We start from the raw sequence: 17,591 nt of genomic DNA, 5'->3' as shown, positions 1-17,591 counted from the left end.
GCTTGGTAGGCTCAAGCTTGGACCCACTTGTTTGGCGGGCTCGAGTCCATAGTTTCTTTGGCCCAATTTTTTATCGGAGGCTTGAATTTGGTTGGATATGAGAAAACTTGACTACCCAAATCCAATCAAATTATAATGATCACAATTTTGTTGTGATAACGTGACACAATTTAATTGACCAAAATTTCTTGTTCAACAAATGCCCCTAAATTCGTGTACGTGTATGGGTGGGTGAACCTCGAAAACGATAAGCCGAAACAAAAAATACAATTGATTTATTCTTGACTTTTGCTTCTAACGCTAATATGCCAAATTAACTACACTATGCATTTGGACATAGTGTGATTAAAATGTTATATGGAAGTTTGGAATATGACCCAATGTCAATTTTGTAGAAAATTTTGAATTTAATTCAATTTTTTAAAATTTAAATCACTTGGAATATGGCCAATAAATGAATTGGAATGAAATTGAATTTTTTTTTACCAATAAATTTATTGGAAGAATTGAGACTTAAAATTGATAAAATTGGAATATGGTCCACTCGTCAAAGAGTCCATTTAAGTCAAAGTTTTGATTTTTACATAATGTCTTAATTTGAATTTTTAGTCAAACTTGTGCTAATTTAAATTGCCCTCAAACTTAAAATTTGAAAAGTTTGACCTTTTTTTTTTCTTTTTTTCCAATGGACTAAAAAATGATTGGAGGAATTTTTTTTCAAGATTTGTGGTGTTTTCTTTTTCTCTTTTTTTTTTTTATTTTTAATTTTAGGTTTAATTATGAGAAGGATATGACTTGAAAATTTTCTTTTAACGCTACATATAAAAAAATCTCATTATTTTTTTATTAATTGATTTTTTGAATAAAGAAACAGAATAGTGAAGATTTTTTTTTAAAAAATAAAGAAACAGAATAGAGGAGATTTTTTTAAATAAAGAAACAGAATAGAGAAGAGAAGGTTATGTATAATACTAATCAATCTAAACTACCTGTGTTTGTTGACAATGCTATAGATTTGATTTGCAATCTTTTATACTTTATAAATAGGAAAGAAATTTGGAAACAAAACAAATTCTCATCTCCTCTATTTTTTTCATGTGTTTTAGTCTTCCAATTTTTTTCATTTTGCTTCATATTTGGGAGAGAAGAAAATCTAATTTGCTTCATCCATTTGGAGTTGGAGCAAGCGTCTCGGTCCAACTTTCTTTTTTTTTTTTTTTGAATGGCTCCAAGAAAATATGGAGAGAGAAAGAAAAAAAATGGGAGAAAACAGAAAAAGAAAGAAGAGAGGAATAGAAAGATGGAGAGAGATGGGGCCGTTGACAAGATGGTAGGAGAAAAAAAAATGACAATTTTTTTTTTAAAGAAAACTTTTTTCCTTTCTTTCCTCTTATTTTTACATTTTTCTTTTATTTTCTTCTGTTTTTTTAGTTTCTTTTCTTTTCTTTTTTCTTTTTTCTTTTTAAATTTTTCCTTTCTTCTTTTCGTGTCTTTTTTTTTCTTTTTTCCCCTTTTTTTTGTTTTTGTTTTTCTTTTCGTTTTTTATTTTTTTTTTCTCAATAATTTTTTTATTTACACAAATTCTTTAGTTTTTTTTAAAAAAAGTTTTCTTTTCTCTGTACTATTTTGTCTAACCTTTTTTTTTGTTGAAATTTTTTAAGAGTTTGAAGATGTAGTGCTCGAACAAATTTGAAGATAGAGCACATCAATCGAACAAATTTGAAGATGGAGCTCACCAAGCTTGATTGAAGATGGAGAAGCGAGACTACACTAATGTATTAGCTGCAACACATGGAATATGATCCTATCGACTTGAACCGCATGAAAGACAAAGATGATGATTCTATCGACTCCAACCACATTGAAGATGAAGATGATGGAAATGATGATCTAAAAATGATGGCCGCCTGGCAGAAGGCGATGATGGCCGCCTGGCAGAAGGCGATGATGGCCGCCTCGCAGAAGGCGATGATGGCCGCCTGGCAGAAGGCGATGATGGCCGCCTCGCAGAAGGCGATGATGGCCGCCTCGCAGAAGGCGATGATGGCCGCCTCGCAGAAGGCGATGATGGCCGCCTGGCAGAAGGCGATGATGGCCGCCTGGCAGAAGGCGATGATGGCCGCCTGGCAGAAGGCGATGATGGCCGCCTCGCAGAAGGCGATGATGGCCGCCTCGCAGAAGGCGATGATGGCCGCCTCGCAGAAGGCGATGATGGCCGCCTCGCAGAAGGCGATGATGGCCGCCTCGCAGAAGGCGATGATGGCCGCCTCGCAGAAGGCGATGATGGCCGCCTCGCAGAAGGCGATGATGGCCGCCTCGCAGAAGGCGATGATGGCCGCCTCTGCAGCGCGTATCAGGAGGCCGCCTCTGCAGCGCGTATCAGGAGGCCGCCTCTGCAGCGCGTATCAGGAGGCCGCCTCTGCAGCGCGTATCAGGAGGCCGCCTCTGCAGCGCGTATCAGGAGGCCGCCTCTGCAGCGCGTATCAGGAGGCCGCCTCTGCAGCGCGTATCAGGAGGCCGCCTCTGCAGCGCGTATCAGGAGGCCGCCTCTGCAGCGCGTATCAGGAGGCCGCCTCTGCAGCGCGTATCAGGAGGCCGCCTCTGCAGCGCGTATCAGGAGGCCGCCTCTGCAGCGCGTATCAGGAGGCCGCCTCTGCAGCGCGTATCAGGAGGCCGCCTCTGCAGCGTATCAGAAGGCGATGATGACCGCCTCTGCAGCGTCGCACTTGCACCGATGAAATTTAAAGTCTTTGAACTTGAACTTGAAGAAGCAACGATGAAATTTCTTGAGGAAAACGAAGCTAGCTACCTTAAGAGTTTAGACAATTAAACATCTCTACTATCACCGAAGAAGCCATCAAGGCTCTAACTACGATTCATAAGAGTATGGAGGATACATGTGAAGAATTTAAGAACTTCAAGTGGAAGCTTTGACTTTGCCCCATTCGCCCCAATTCTTTTTTTTTTTCATTGCAATTATTGTAAACGCAAGATATTTTTGTTGAACGATAATGAAATTTTTTTTTATTCTGGTATGATTGCTCTTGAATCATTTTTTATTGTTTACCTATTCTTTACTATGAGATCACAATGAAGCAATTTTTTTTTTGGCGTGCGACTGAACTTAAAGTAAAATTTAAGCACCTATGTACCCTTTTTATAACATACAGATCAAGTCATAACTAGTTCAATTTTTTTTTGTCATTCACCTTTTATACGATCTCTTGTGGGCTAGGAGTACCATAAAAAGTGATGCAGATTTAGCAACGCTTATTTTTCTCAAGGATTTGTTCATCTCCATTGTTTGTAGGACCGATGAATATAATGAGTCTTAGCTTTACGGTCAAGGAATCTTCTGTATTTATGTTAACAAACAACTTCCTCTTCATGCGTGATGGGACACGACTATGAATCATATTGTCATTGTTGTCTTCATGAAATGGTTTTGCCTTCAAAGTAATTTTCATCTATCTTTGATATTGATCGTTTGTCATCTTTAGACGATCAAAAGCAGATGTTGAAGGTCAATCTTTCTCGATGTGGAGATACTTAGCCTTTTGAAAGCTGAAGTTTGAGTGGAAGTAGACGTTTGACATTGATTTTCTTCTTCTTTCGTGGTCATACTCAATCTTTGAAAGATTGAAGATTGAGTAGTTGAAGGCTTGATACGATCAAAGACTGAAGTTCTTTGCTTAATTTCATTTGAATTGTCGACTTCTTTAGAAGATGCATAATTGTTGTCAACTTCTACTATGCTGACAACATGACATGTAGTGACTTTTACTATTTCTTTTGGATGATTCTCAAGGAGGCTTCTTGGGAGGAATTCTGTCAAAATGATCGACCATTGAGGTTGGAGGAAGTCCTCGTCTTTTCCTTTGGTATGCTTAGGCTTCCACATCTTCTTGTTCCTTCTTCCCTTATTTTTATGGGAGATGCTTTCTTTTGCATGTTTTTGATGGAATGATGATTTCTTTTAAATGTAATTTGGTTGTCTCTCTTTTCGACGAGCCACGACTATCCATCCTTCATCATCATCCTTAACATGCTCTTCTTTTTTTTGGGAGTCCGTCATCATGATCTTTTGTTGGAATCGAACAAGTATAGGTTCGAAAGTCCCAAATTGAATCAAGCTTTTTCTTTGATCATAAAACTGTGTTGATGGTGGAACACTTGAAGTCATCTCAACCGCAACATGATTCGTCTAAGCTACTTTATCAATATCCAGCTCGATCTTCTTTTCATAAGCCAACTTTAGAATCAGCTCCTTCAACTCGAAACACGTTTCAACAGGGTGACTAATGACCCGATGATACTTGCAGTAGTTAGGATCATCTACTTTTTCCACTTGTTCTGGTCGTTTTCATTCTGGCAGTTGAATAAGTTGGTTCTCTAGCAGCTGCTCTAACATGTCTGTAACATTAGAGTCAGGAAATGGATAAATTTTTTTTCTGTCTTTCTTTTAGAGTTGGTTGTCGCTTTTTGTCGCAATCATGCTTTCTTTCTATTTTTATTTCTTTTCTTTTAGGGAAATATTTCAAAGAAGTTGCATGCATAAACAACCGTAAACTCTTTTATGACACTATTTGCGATCTTTTCAGTGTCATCAATTTCATTCTTGTCACTTCTCATTTTTTAAACCAACAAATATTTTGCTGCTCTATTGGCGATACTCAATTCCATATTATTGGCACGAGTCGCCAACTCTTCAAACGTGCGAGGTTTTATTCCTTGCAAAATACAAAGAAGTTTCCAATGCATGCCTTGGGTACACATCTCCATTGCAGACAGTTCGGTGAGTCGATCCTTACAGTCAAGACTCAAAGCTCTCTATTGATTTATATAGTCGATGAGTGGCTCTCCCTTTTGTTGTCTTGTGTTTGTAAGCTCCATCACACTGATGATACGCCGAGTATTGTAGAAGCGGTTGAGAAAGTCCCTCTCAACCTGCTCCCAACTATCAATGGATTCGGGTTTAAGATTGGTGTACCAGTCAAAGGCATTTCCTTTGACAGTTTGGATGAACTGTTTGACCAATAAATCTCTTTGCGTACAAGCAGTTTCACATGTTTCGATGAAGGGAGCAACATATTGTTTTGGGTTGCCTTTTCTATCAAACTGTTGGAACTTGGGAGGCTGGTATCCGTTCGACATTCTCAGATTTTCGATTCTCATCGTATATGGCTTGGAGTACCAAAAGAAAGTTTAAGCAGGTCCATCGTATTAAGTTTTGATGGAGTTTGCTATCATTTCCTGCAACTGCTGAATAGACAACGATGCAATTGAGGTCGAATTTTGTGGTTGACTTTCTTGTATAATTGCCTTCCCTTTGCCAGCATTCTTGGCAGTATGTGTGTGACTTGATTCAGTAGCATCACGACTCTCGATGTGATTCTTGAGAGATGCAATTTCATAGTCCTTCACTTCAATGGCCTTCATGAGCATGTTGATCTTCTTTTCAAGCTCTGACATTTTATCTTCACTTGTATCCACGCCAGCCACCATAACTGACATTATATTTGGGTAAGACATTTCCTCACTTGAGTGTTCAGATGATGAATTATGTTGGTTAATCAGAAGATTTTCTTTGAATATAATTCCACTTTTTGGTGGCTTTGATAATTGTTCACAAGCATTTTTTGCGACCTCAAAGGGTGGCATATGCATATCCTCATATGATTGAGTCTCCCTTGAGCGACTACGAGTATTTGACCGCTTATAGATGTCGCTTAAAGCTTTGGAAGTGTTGCCTTTTGACGTCATAATTTATTCAGATGTTTTTTGCAAAAAAGAGAAAGAGATGAAAGGTAGAGACGGTCCCACCGGGTGTGCCAAACTATTCACATGAGATTTCTAGAGAAATATAATTCGTGGAATTGAATTTGTATTGATTTATATGGTGTTGTAGATACAATCTCTAGTATTTTTTCCTTTGATTCATTCCCTCAGATACAAATTAAACTTAGAACTTCTTGATTTTCGATCTTCAGGAAGTTGTAGTTGCAAGTCGATTTAAGCTTAAATCTTTTGGAATTCTAGAAAAGTTTGATCTTTCAAGTCTTCAATTTTTCGGAAGATGATGAATGGAAATGTCTCTTTTTATAAAGAATTTCCATGGGCTTTAGGTGCGCTTGAGCCTATTTGCTTGTTGGGCTTGGACTTGGGCCCATTTGCTTGGCAACTTGATTTTGGGCTCATTTGCTTGGTAGGCTCGAACTCGAGCCCACTTATTTGATGGGCTCGAGTCCATAATTTCTTTGGCCCAATTTTTCATTAGGGGTTTGAATTGGATTGGATATGAGAAAACTTAACTACCCAAATTCAATCAAATTATAATAATCACAATTTTGCTGTGATGACGTGACACGATTTAATTGACCAAAATTTCTTGTTCAACCCATACTTTTCTCATAAGGTGACTAACCTTAAAAATGAATGAGAACGCAATATAAATATAGCTAGTTTTGAAAATATTAATTTAGGAGAGAATAAATATTCTTTGCAAAAGAAAAAGGCCAGCCGAGATGGCTTGAGAATGAGATCCACGAAATCTGCAAAACATTCGTTCATATATGAAAAGAATATTTTTGTTGAAGATGATGCCATTACCAATGTATTCTTTCATATATGGAAAGAATATTTTTGTTGAAGATGCAGCACGATGCTCACAATGCTATTACCAATGTCTTTGACATGTTGTCTAGAATGATGCTCAAACTTTGCCTTTAATAAAATTAGCCAACCAAAGAAGTAACAATCTTTCCCATTTTGTCTTTAATAAAACTAGTCAACCAAAGCAATAACATATTAATTGAAATGTCCAATGATAGTTGATATAAAATGCGAGTAGAAATTTATGATATAAATTTACCGAGACGGTTATAGTTTGAGTTTGAGTTATGATTACGGTTACACTTTCAAAGAAAAAACTATTAGTTTTCAACTCAAATTCTAATTCATTGTTAATGTATGAAGGTGGAGGGTCGAATTATAAGACAGATCATAAATTTGGGGATTCAATTCAAGAAATTTTTTCGTTGAGGGTTCAAATAAGAACATAAAAAGAGCAATTAATTTGCAAATTGCTTAAAAAAAAAAGAAAAAAGAGTCTCTCTCTCTCTCACCGAATCTCCGATGGTATTTGTGGCTCCCGGGGGCCCCACCCATTCAATTTCATCGACAAATCCGCCACTTTTTTTTTTTTTTTTTTCTTTTTTCCATTTTCTTTTTTCCGCTTTTTCCAACTCCTTAGGTTACAACTCCCCGTTCACCCCTCCCCTCCCCTCCCTATATATTCCTCATTTCCACCCTTAACACTTCACTCATTCCTATTCACTCACCTAACTTTCTCCCCCATCTCTTTCTCTTCATCCCTTTGTTCCTCCTTTTCTTCTCACAATCATGGGCAAAGTTAAGATCGGGATCAATGGTATTCTTTTCTCTTCTTCTTCTTTCTTTTGTGCGTTTTTCTTCCCCTTTTCTTTTCCCTTTTCACCTTTCTCCATCTTCATCTTTTATGTTTTCTGCATTTTTCCTTCTCTTTAAGGATTTGGAAGGATCGGTCGCCTTGTTGCTAGAGTCGCCTTGCAGAGCGAGGATATCGAACTCGTTGCTGTTAATGATCCCTTTATCACCACCGATTACATGGTAAATTTACGGATCTGATTTTAGATCTCTATCTTCGTGCGCATGCTCATTCATAATTTAGATCTGAATGTAATTTGATCATCTTCTACGATTGTTGTTGTCGTTGAACCCTAAACCTCTCTACGTATTGGTACGGATTGAATTCATCTTGATTTAGATGTTCTGATTTTGTTTCTCTTGTTTCTTTAGAGTCATGTTAATTGAGTAATTGCATACCCATTGTTGCTAGAATGAAAGTGTTGCGATTTTTAATGGTTTTCCAAAATTTAATTTTACCCTTGTCTACGACAGACCTACATGTTCAAGTATGATAGTGTACACGGTCAGTGGAAACACCACGATATCAAGGTGAAAGATAGCAAGACTCTTCTCTTTGGGGAGAAATCAGTCACCGTTTTCGGTACTAGGTATTTTAATACATTTCTTCTACTATTTTGATATTTGTTTAACCATGTGTCTTATTTTTTCAATATTTTCGAAGTTGAACACACCCCTGTTTAAGTTTTTATTGAGCATTTGACTTGATTCATTAGGAATCCGGAGGAGATCCCATGGGGGGAGGTTGGAGCTGACTATGTTGTTGAATCCACTGGAGTATTCACTGACAAGGACAAAGCTGCTGCTCATTTGAAGGTTTGTTGGAATTGGTCAATACGCTTTTACATTCTCATTTGGTAGATGTAAACTCTATTTAATATAACGTTTTTGAATTGTTGATTATTATTTTATAATGAAAATGGGCGATTCCTATTTTTAAGAATCTTGTTTAGGTTGTTATGCTGCATTTTCGTCTAATGATTCTCTGATAATTTTTCAGGGTGGTGCAAAGAAGGTTATCATCTCTGCACCAAGCAAGGATGCCCCGATGTTTGTTGTTGGTGTTAATGAGAAGGAGTACAAGTCAGATCTCAACATTGTGTCCAATGCCAGTTGCACTACCAACTGTCTTGCTCCCTTGGCCAAGGTTTTTTTATGTTTCTTAATTATAGGATAATTCATTTAGCTTCATAATTTGACCTTTGCAGTAGTTAACCCAACTTTCTGTTTTAGGTTATCAATGATAGATTTGGAATTGTTGAGGGTCTCATGACGACTGTCCACTCAATCACTGGTATGAATTATCCTGTACCAATATCCTGCTTTAATATATTAAACAGTTGCTTACCGTTTCACTTATGCAGCAACCCAGAAGACTGTTGATGGACCATCAATGAAGGACTGGAGAGGTGGAAGAGCCGCTTCCTTCAACATCATTCCCAGCAGCACTGGTGCTGCCAAGGTAGATTTTCCTGGATTTAGTACTACTCTTGACATATTGTATATTCATTCAGTTATTGTTTGTGACAAATATTTCCCTGATTTAAAAAACTTTGGAATGGATAGTTGCAATATCTTGATTATTAGCTGATTCCAACTAGGACTTCGTTCATGTATTCAACAATTTAACTAAGCTCATTGGTTTTCTTTTGAATGTGTAGGCTGTAGGTAAAGTGTTGCCTGCTCTAAACGGAAAGTTGACAGGAATGTCATTCCGTGTTCCCACGGTCGATGTCTCCGTTGTTGACCTTACCGTCAGGCTTGAAAAGAAGGCCACTTATGAAGATATTAAGGCTGCCATCAAGTAAGGATTCACGAATTTGCAAATATCTTCCAGTAATGTAAAAGTAATCATTGGTAGAATTGTCCCTGTATGCTGAAATGGAATTGTTGTTTGGTTAACAGGGAAGAATCAGAAGGCAAGCTGAAGGGAATTCTTGGGTACACCGAAGACGATGTTGTGTCAACCGACTTTGTTGGTGACTGCAGGTCTGTAGAGAGTTAAACAAGATTAGACAATAAACTCGCATAGTTATTATTACGAAGATGATATGAACTTTGTTTTAATGATTTGTCATTGTTATTTTCACAGGTCAAGCATTTTTGATGCGAAGGCTGGCATTGCTTTGAACGACAACTTCGTGAAGATCGTCTCTTGGTACGACAACGAGTGGGGATACAGGTAAGAAACTATCTTAATTCTGTTGTTGTAGGCGTTGCTTTTTATGAAGATCAATTGGATTTGGAGAATCAAGAGTTTGAATTTGATTTGTATTTTTATTGTTTTGCAGTTCACGTGTGATCGACCTGATCCGTCACATTAACTCTGTTCAGTAAACGTTGTCTAAGAGTTCGTTCTAAAGGGAGGGGGAAGGCTTTGGATTTTGTGGAGTTGCTCAATTATTAGGTCCTGTCATTAAGAGCAGGGAGCTTTTATGTTAGCGTTGAGTTTGAATAATTGGAGGATCATTATTAGGTTTTTGGATGAATTTTTTGTTGGAACACTTTGTAATTTGTACCCTCCCATTTTCTTTTTTCAGGGAATAATTTTGAAACCCTGTTTTTTCAATTTCAAATTATAATTTGGCACTTCCTTCCTCTCCTTGGATTTTATTTACCCTTTCATTAAATCAGTAATTATGCGACATAAATTCATTGTTAGTTAAAAATTTCTTCTCAAATTGGTCTTATTAGGAATAAAAATCATGAATAATCAGAACAAGGAAGTTTTGGTTTGGTTAGGTTATTTTTTTTAAAAGATTTCTAATCTTTTGTTTAGTTGTGATGGATCCCTAAATATTGAACCTTAGGAACTAACTCTAATTTTATTTGCAAAATTAACTGAGTAATTAATGGAAATTATCAATAACGAATATTTGACCACACACAAATTTCATAAGAATATAAATTTTGTAACATTTTAACCACAATTAAAGCTTAGTTAGTGGTATTGACATATATAGTTTAATCTTAAAGAGGTTGGAATTTCAATTCTTTTATTAAGAAAAAACTCACGAACATTCTGGAAAGTAGTTACATAGTTAAGATTTGATTCTAATATTTTGAGTAAAAGAAAAAATGCTATATATTTAAGGAGCGTATAACAATGAAACCTTCGACAAGCTAACAAGAAAATGAATCACCTTTTTCTTTTTAATTCTTTCTTGTTTAGTACAGTTAGGGGGTAGGATTCGACACACACCTACTAATGTTAAGCTAATTGACTGAAAATGAATCCCAATGGCTAATAATGATGGGGGGGAGGGGGGGGGGAGGTTTGACAAATTTTCACGAATAGATTCTTATCTTTTTAAATTTAATAGATAATAGATTTTTTTTTCTTTTTCTAATTTTCAAATTTGGCCAAAATTTCCCACAATTTGTTTGAAGGGTATTTAAGACAATTTAACTATCTATGAGGGCCATAAATGTTAATAACCCAAATTCTCTTACGGTGCGGGCAACTTGGGGCGGCCCAGATGATAGATAACTTGCGGAAGGGGGCGGCCATGGCCAGCAAGCAATTCTGATTCCCCTACCAGTAAGAAACGGAAGTGAAAAATTCGCAAGAAAAAAAAAAAAAAAAAAAAGGCAATTATTTATATATATCAAATTCCCATTTCTTCTTCCCTTCCCAACTTCGCTTTCTTTCTTTGCTCATGGTTTGTGATGATTCTTACTCTCTAGCACTCAAGAGAAGGAGGTTTTCCCACACCATCAACTCCATGGCTGACCAATCATCTAAGGTTTTTTCCCCAATTCCTCATCAATACCCCAAAACTTACATTTCTCTTTATCCTTTTCCAGTTTCTTTCACTTCGTTGATTGTCATTTGATATTGCTGATTTGGATTCTGGGTATTCTCTTCAGATTGGTATTTGGTATTCTGGGTATTCTTTAGATTGGTATTTTTGGCTTTCTATTGAACTGGGTTTATGTCTTTCTTTTGTACTTTCTGATTATGGACATATCGACCCTTTTTCAAATTTCTTAACTCGGTTTTCCTTGTTTGGTCAATTGTGATTTCTTTATCTTGGGGAAGGAGAAGATCATGCTCATGTTTCAGAGTTTACAGGGCAACCTACTTGAGTTATTAGGTGTACACTCTCTTTATCTTGTCGAAAACTATGATTTTTGTTTTCTATATGGTGATTTCTGGTGGAAGTTTGTATGGGTGATGCAAACTTGGACTATTTGAATGATATTAGCTGCTTTTGGTATGAAATGCTTACTCTTTCTTATTCCCACTTACGTCGAATTTTGGGGTTAGGCCAAGTTATTGAGCGTGAAAGAAAAATATGGACGAGAGATCCGCGTATTTGAGACAATGCCACCGTCTTCATCAACAGAGGAATTACCCAACGCTGGTACAAATGAATTTAAGTTTGCATTTCTGGATTGGCCTAGACCTAGATTACAGCTAAATGGATCCTGTAATTTAGAACATTCTTGCAACTAACTCATTCTATATGCCTTTGTTCTTTTTAGGAGAAGAGCCAGATGGTTTTTATGAATTTACAGCGGAAGACTATTATCGAGTGTTAGCAACCAAAAAGGATGGTAAATTAGTTATTTCATTACTTGAGCTAGCAGTGGTAATTGGAACACACAATTCCTTTAGGATCCTAACGTTATTTCCATTATGGCTGGCATTATCCTTTAGGAGAAGCATTTTTTTGTGCTTAATAGGTTTCTTGAAACATGTTATTTCAATCATTTCTGGGTGATCTTTATTTTTATTGACAGAAGTCTATTCAACTTATTATGTCACTTTTAACTCCAAAATTCCCTATGGTTTATATGAATATGGATAGTACTTGGCAAGTTGACATTCTTTAGCAATGCATTCAAATGTTTATGTAGGCTACACTATTACTGTTAACAATGATATCTTTCACACACACAGTAAAGCACTATGTTTCCATCCTAGCAGATAAATATTTAAAAACACGAAAGTTGAGAGAGGCAGAAGAGGCAGCTCGTAGGTCAAAGATAACGAAGGTGCTACAAAAATGTTTTAGCTAAACTTCTACTCTATAATCTTGAAGTTTCTTTCAATAATATTACTATACTAGCAGATTGCCTCTTCTAATACCATTTTTTAGGACTGAGCCTGACCATTGTGCTGCAGGTCAGTGTACGAGTTCGCTTTCCTGATAACCACACTTTAGAGGCAACGTTTCATCCATCTGAAACAATGCAGACCTTAGTTGATCTTCTTACCAAAGTAGTTGCTCAACCAGAACTGCCATTTTATATATGTATGTTATAAGAGCTTGGAATAATCTGATATACCTTCTTTCTGTTGTTGCTTTGAAGTGTTCATGAAGTTTCTTAAGAGTTGATTCATCGTTACCTAACATTGCAGATACCACACCTCCCAAGAAACAGATAAAAGACTTGACGCAGGATTTTTATTCTGCTGGGTTTGTTCCTGGTGCAATCGTCTACTTTTCATACGATCTACCTGAAGGTTTGGAAAGCAACATTCACCATGCTTATCTGAAGTTTATATGTCTTGACCTTCTAAGTAACTATATGAGCTTTAATTTTCAAAATTAGATATTATACTGTGGTATTCAACATGATATCAACTTGGATGCTTGAGTTCTCATTCTTGTCCTGTCTATTTCTAGTCCTTTATATAGTTCATTAGGACTCCACCCTCACATTTTACTTATGGTAGATGTGAGAAAAGGCGACAGTGGATGATTGCGTAAAGGCAATTAAGGATAAATGTGACACCTATCAGTGGGACAGATAAGAGAGAATAGTAGTCACTTAGGGGGGGTTTGGCATGCATAGTTGAGTTGGTAATTATTATAGGAGGGGAGTAATCAAGAGAATGAATAACAAGGTGAGAAACGTGAGTTAATGTGAATAACGAAGTAATAAACCTCTTTAATTATTGGTGAACCAAGGGGTGGATGAATTTTTTTACCCACCCAACCCAACCCAGCTGGGGGCCAACTGCACCCTTGTAAAATTGATGGACAATTATAGAAGGTATGTGTATCCTAATTGTCGTGGAGGGTATCATTCTTTTACTTCTTTCCACTGACAACTTTCAGTTTAGGAGACTATCTGAAAGCTCTTGATTTTCCTAAGGCAGCATGATTCGTAATACAATAATTTCTACTTGACATTTGACATACTTTACTCAGTTAGTCATGGTCGTAGTGCTTCATTCTTATCCAAAAAAATGGTCATAGTATCTCCTAATGCTTACATAATTTGGTTTCTTGTCTCTTTTTGCTTCTCTTAAATTATTTGTCATATTTCTTCAGCATTAATGCTATTTTTAATTTGTCTGGATTTTCCGTTAAATAGAAATCAATCTCTGGATGGACTTCAAAATATGGACCTGTTTTCTTTATATGAATTGGCTTAAAAACAAGTAAAACCAACAATATAAATCTGGTTGGCATGAGATTATGATTAATTTTTCAACGATGAACTCTCTTTTTCACTTACGTGAATGAGAGATAAGAATCAAGCTGGTATTGAACTTTTAAATATGTTACTAATTTCAATTGTAATTGTTTTTTTTTTTTTTGTGCTAAGGGCAATATCAATATTTCATAAAGTTTTGGACACAGTTTGCTTGAGAAATCAATTATAGAAGTCTTGGGGAATGAATTTCCCATATTTGGGCTTCATTATTGTCTAGATTTTAAAACAAAAGGGAAAATAAAGGAACAAGAAAAAGTATAGTGATAAACTTTTGTTCTCGCAAAAACTGAATTTCTGCCTTTTGATTCTTAATATCTTTTAGTTGCGATTCCATTTTTCGTTTGAACCTTGAGATTGCTTTGAACCATGATGCAACTAATTCTCAGAATTGTTACATTGATCTCAGGTGAATCAGTGGGTTCGGTCTCTTACCTTAACGAAGATGTCATGTCGTTAAAAGGTCTTGAAATCGTGAGCGAAGAAGAGGAATCTACTTTGGCTGTTGCAGAGCCCGAAACAGCACCCTCTCTTCCTGCCCCTACTCCTGTTGTCAAAGAAACCAAGCCTACTGATAAGAAAGCTATCAAACCCAAGTGGCTGAAAATGTAAAGACTACTGCTCATATTTTGTAAACTCTACTGCAAACCAGCTTTGATGGGGCACTGGTAGAGAAGCCAGTTCTAGGCCTGAGTCAAGATGAGAGTGGACAGAGAAATACTTCAGAAATTGTGTTTGGTTGAAAGGAGTTGTAAGGTGATAAAGTTGTAGAGTTGGTTTTTTTTCTTTTCTTCTTCTTGTCTGTTTGTTTGAACTTGCCTTCTTCAATGATGATAATGGTTTTTCTTCAACCTTTATTCTTTTTTGTTTTTTTTTTTTTTTCTTTTGAGTTGCAAATAGTTGTTTAGATCCTCCATTTTTGGGTGTTTTATCATTTCAATTTATGATTAAAACTATTAGGCTGTGTAGATCAAGTTATTGTGTCATCTGTATTAATTTCTTATGCATTCTTTTTGGAAAGAAAATTTGACATCTCTTCGTCCCCGAAAATGGTCTTATTAAAGTAAGCAAGTAAAATAGATTTGTCATTATAGCTTAGCTAGCAGTCAAATATTGTTTACGAAGAAATAACATCTTTATTACAATCACAAGTGTTGCCCTTCTTTCAAAAGGGGGTGTTTTGTACATATACTAATCTTTTTGAGATCTTATTTTAGGGAGCAGTTGAAAAAGAAAAAAGGAAAAAACAAAATTCAGCTCACTGACTTAAAACTTTTATACTCTTTGTATTCTTCATACAAGCCTTTTGAAATCATCCATTTTGTTTTTTTACAAGTGTTAAGATCCAACAGATAATCTAAGGAGAAAGGGACATCAGCAAATACAATAATTTAAGAAAACAGAAATATAAAAGTCTATATGTAGACAACTAATCTTACGATCAACTAACTGGTTTAATTATTTAAGTTTTTGTTAGTCAATTCCACATTCCTGAATAGTTGAGCTGACATTATTTTGATGTTAGCCTGTGAACCAAAAAGTTTGAACTCACACATTGTGTTAGATTGTTAAACCATTTAAAAAAAAAAAAAAGTTGAATTCACATCACATATTTGATGTTTTGAAGTTGCCCTTAGATGCTCAAACGAGAAAGGTGTAGGCAAAATCCCATAAAAACATGAATTCTAATTAATTATGGTATCCAACCATTCATTTATAAATGATGTCTTATCTATTGAGTTATTATCAAACACAAATTTTTTAAGGGACTATCGAGACACGCGTCTCACCCTCACATTATTGGTTTTGTATTTTAATACTAATTTTGAAGTCCTAAATTACAATATTAATGTTTTATGTTTGTTAAAGTTTGGTTTTGGTGTAGTGGTAACCCACTTCATCAACACCAAGTTAAGCGTTTGAATCTTGCATATTGCAATTATTTTGACAAAATAGGTTTTATTCCAAATATCAATTATTCCAAAGGTATTGCAAGCAATGAGAGAGTCAGGTGCTTGGGATGCAATAGTCATCGAGGACCAAAAAGTCGAAAATCTCAACCAATTACAAATTTGCATCATTATTTGAAGTCTTCTATGCTAAATAATAGTTTCAAACAAGTATTGAATTGCTTATGTGTATGGCCTGTCTTTTGATAGACAAAAACTTAATCGACTTGTTCAGTTTTATCCAAGAGACTTTTCAGCTATTGAATTCTTTATGTTTGAGGATCAATTTCAAAATTATATTATTGATATTCGTTCAAAGTTTGTTGAACTAAAAAACATTGGTGATTTTGCAGTGAAAATGGTCGTTACAAAAGAAGATAAGGTCTACTTATTAGTTTATCAGTTGCTTACATTGATATTGATTTTACTGGTTGCAACAGCTACTGTTGAACATTTTTTTTATGAATATAATGAAGACTTGACTGCGCAATTGAATGGGAGATCAATAGATGAATAATTGTCTATAGCTTATATTGAGAAAAATTTATCGGATAAGTTAGATAATAAACTTATCATGGACAATTGTAATACGTATTAAATTAATTAATATTTGAAGCTAGTAATATTTTCTTTAATATTTTTTAGTGTATTTATCATATAGTGCCCTCTATATAAAATTTCTGGATCTGCCGCTGGTTGTAATCCATCATTAAATATATTTTAGAATGTTAATATATCGAAAGGTAAAGTTATTGCAAAATATCTTTTAAGAAGAGTTGTTGCAAAAGTATCAAGGAATTGGTAATCATTTTGTTTTGGGTTTTTAGTTTTTGGAAAAATAAAAACCCATAAGCACTGTTTCATTTTATTTCTACCGATGCTTTTAAAAAAACCGAACCAAATTTAAAAAGAAAAAAAAAGTTTTAAAAATTTATTTTTGTTTTTGAAATTTGAATGAAAGTTTTAAACCATTGTAAAGAATGAAAAGTTTTAAAATTGAGAACAAAAGGATTAGAAATATACTTATTAATGGGACCTATAATAATTAGAAATATATACCTTATATGGCATTGGCAGCTTCTTAAATAAATAAAATCATATACGATAAAGTTGTAAACTGTTGAGCTATGTTTGTGTTCATCTAAATTATAAAAAAAATAAAAAAGTTGAGTTCCAATTTAATAATACAAAAGTTATTCCAATGTTCAAACTAAAAATTGGCCAAATGAGATAAAAACAATGAAAATTTGAAAGTTTGCACTTAGCATTTATATGAATCAATTCAGCTCAGATTAGATTGTTGAACCTACTTCACTCAAAGTTCATAACATCAAAAAGAAAAAAAGAAAAAAGAAAAATGGAAAAGAATACTGAGAATTTTATGAAAAAAGAAAGTTCTTAATTAATTAAATTAGGCCTAAACCATATAAAAAAAACTATTTGTTAGATCGTAACAAAACTATAAGGCAATGTAATATAATCTAAAATCTACATTTGGATGGAACATTTTCAGACTTTAGACGGAACATTTTGAGTCTGAATTACAATAATACTAAACTCATTTCGTTTCGACAGTTTTCAATCCTACTATCTTTTCTATTGTTTTCGCATTTAATTATGTTCTCATTTTTGTTCTTTCCTTGATTTCAAATGCATTTCAATACTTTTTTGATTCTCAATAATCTGGATAATATTTCAATTCTCCAAACAATTCGTAAATGATATAAA

At 35.1% G+C, this 17,591-nt stretch overlaps 3 protein-coding genes across 4 annotated transcripts; all 3 read left to right on the top strand.

Annotated features, from left to right (window-relative positions):
* The first annotated feature begins 1,791 nt into the window (after positions 1–1,791).
* Positions 1,792–2,703, top strand: LOC127148593 (uncharacterized). The gene has a single exon (XM_051082677.1). The coding sequence runs from the start codon at positions 1,792–1,794 to the stop codon at positions 2,701–2,703; it is 912 nt and encodes a 303-aa protein (XP_050938634.1).
* A 4,537-nt stretch (positions 2,704–7,240) lies between these two features.
* Positions 7,241–10,053, top strand: LOC103485508 (glyceraldehyde-3-phosphate dehydrogenase). The gene is made up of 11 exons (XM_008443151.3): positions 7,241–7,429; positions 7,547–7,647; positions 7,939–8,054; positions 8,181–8,280; positions 8,465–8,611; positions 8,698–8,758; positions 8,829–8,926; positions 9,126–9,268; positions 9,370–9,453; positions 9,557–9,646; positions 9,756–10,053. The coding sequence occupies exons 1-11, from the start codon at positions 7,402–7,404 to the stop codon at positions 9,799–9,801; spliced, it is 1,014 nt and encodes a 337-aa protein (XP_008441373.1). The 5' UTR covers positions 7,241–7,401; the 3' UTR covers positions 9,802–10,053.
* An 860-nt stretch (positions 10,054–10,913) lies between these two features.
* On the top strand, positions 10,914–14,765 carry LOC103485507 (plant UBX domain-containing protein 1). Of its 2 annotated transcripts, XM_051081935.1 has the most exons (8): positions 10,914–11,005; positions 11,152–11,210; positions 11,735–11,831; positions 11,953–12,024; positions 12,398–12,465; positions 12,596–12,725; positions 12,833–12,937; positions 14,324–14,765. In XM_051081935.1, the coding sequence occupies exons 2-8, from the start codon at positions 11,190–11,192 to the stop codon at positions 14,524–14,526; spliced, it is 696 nt and encodes a 231-aa protein (XP_050937892.1). In that variant the 5' UTR covers positions 10,914–11,005; positions 11,152–11,189; the 3' UTR covers positions 14,527–14,765. The 2 variants fall into 2 exon arrangements, with proteins under 2 accessions (XP_050937892.1, XP_008441372.1); XM_008443150.3 differs by having other exon boundaries at positions 10,937–11,210.
* Positions 14,766–17,591: the final 2,826 nt, after the last annotated feature.

This window comes from Cucumis melo, chromosome 3, assembly GCF_025177605.1.
Source record: "Cucumis melo cultivar AY chromosome 3, USDA_Cmelo_AY_1.0, whole genome shotgun sequence".
Taxonomy (NCBI): domain Eukaryota; kingdom Viridiplantae; phylum Streptophyta; class Magnoliopsida; order Cucurbitales; family Cucurbitaceae; genus Cucumis; species Cucumis melo.
Note: the sequence above shows the minus strand (reverse complement) of the source record. Positions and strands in the feature narration are given on the sequence as shown.

Excerpts from the sequence above, each read along its gene's own strand:
- LOC127148593 (XM_051082677.1), top strand. The coding sequence starts at position 1,792 with ATGGAATATGATCCTATCGACTTGAACCGCATGAAAGACAAAGATGAT.
- LOC103485508 (XM_008443151.3), top strand. The coding sequence starts at position 7,402 with ATGGGCAAAGTTAAGATCGGGATCAATG. Across the intron at positions 8,281-8,464 it reads AAGCTGCTGCTCATTTGAAG|GGTGGTGCAAAGAAGGTTAT; the intron begins GTTTGTTGGAAT and ends ATAATTTTTCAG. Across the intron at positions 8,612-8,697 it reads GTCTTGCTCCCTTGGCCAAG|GTTATCAATGATAGATTTGG; the intron begins GTTTTTTTATGT and ends TTTCTGTTTTAG.
- LOC103485507 (XM_008443150.3), top strand. The coding sequence starts at position 11,124 with ATGGTTTGTGATGATTCTTACTCTCTAGCACTCAAGAGAAGGAGGTTT. Across the intron at positions 12,025-12,397 it reads GTTAGCAACCAAAAAGGATG|ATAAATATTTAAAAACACGA; the intron begins GTAAATTAGTTA and ends CCATCCTAGCAG. Across the intron at positions 12,938-14,323 it reads TTCATACGATCTACCTGAAG|GTGAATCAGTGGGTTCGGTC; the intron begins GTTTGGAAAGCA and ends CATTGATCTCAG.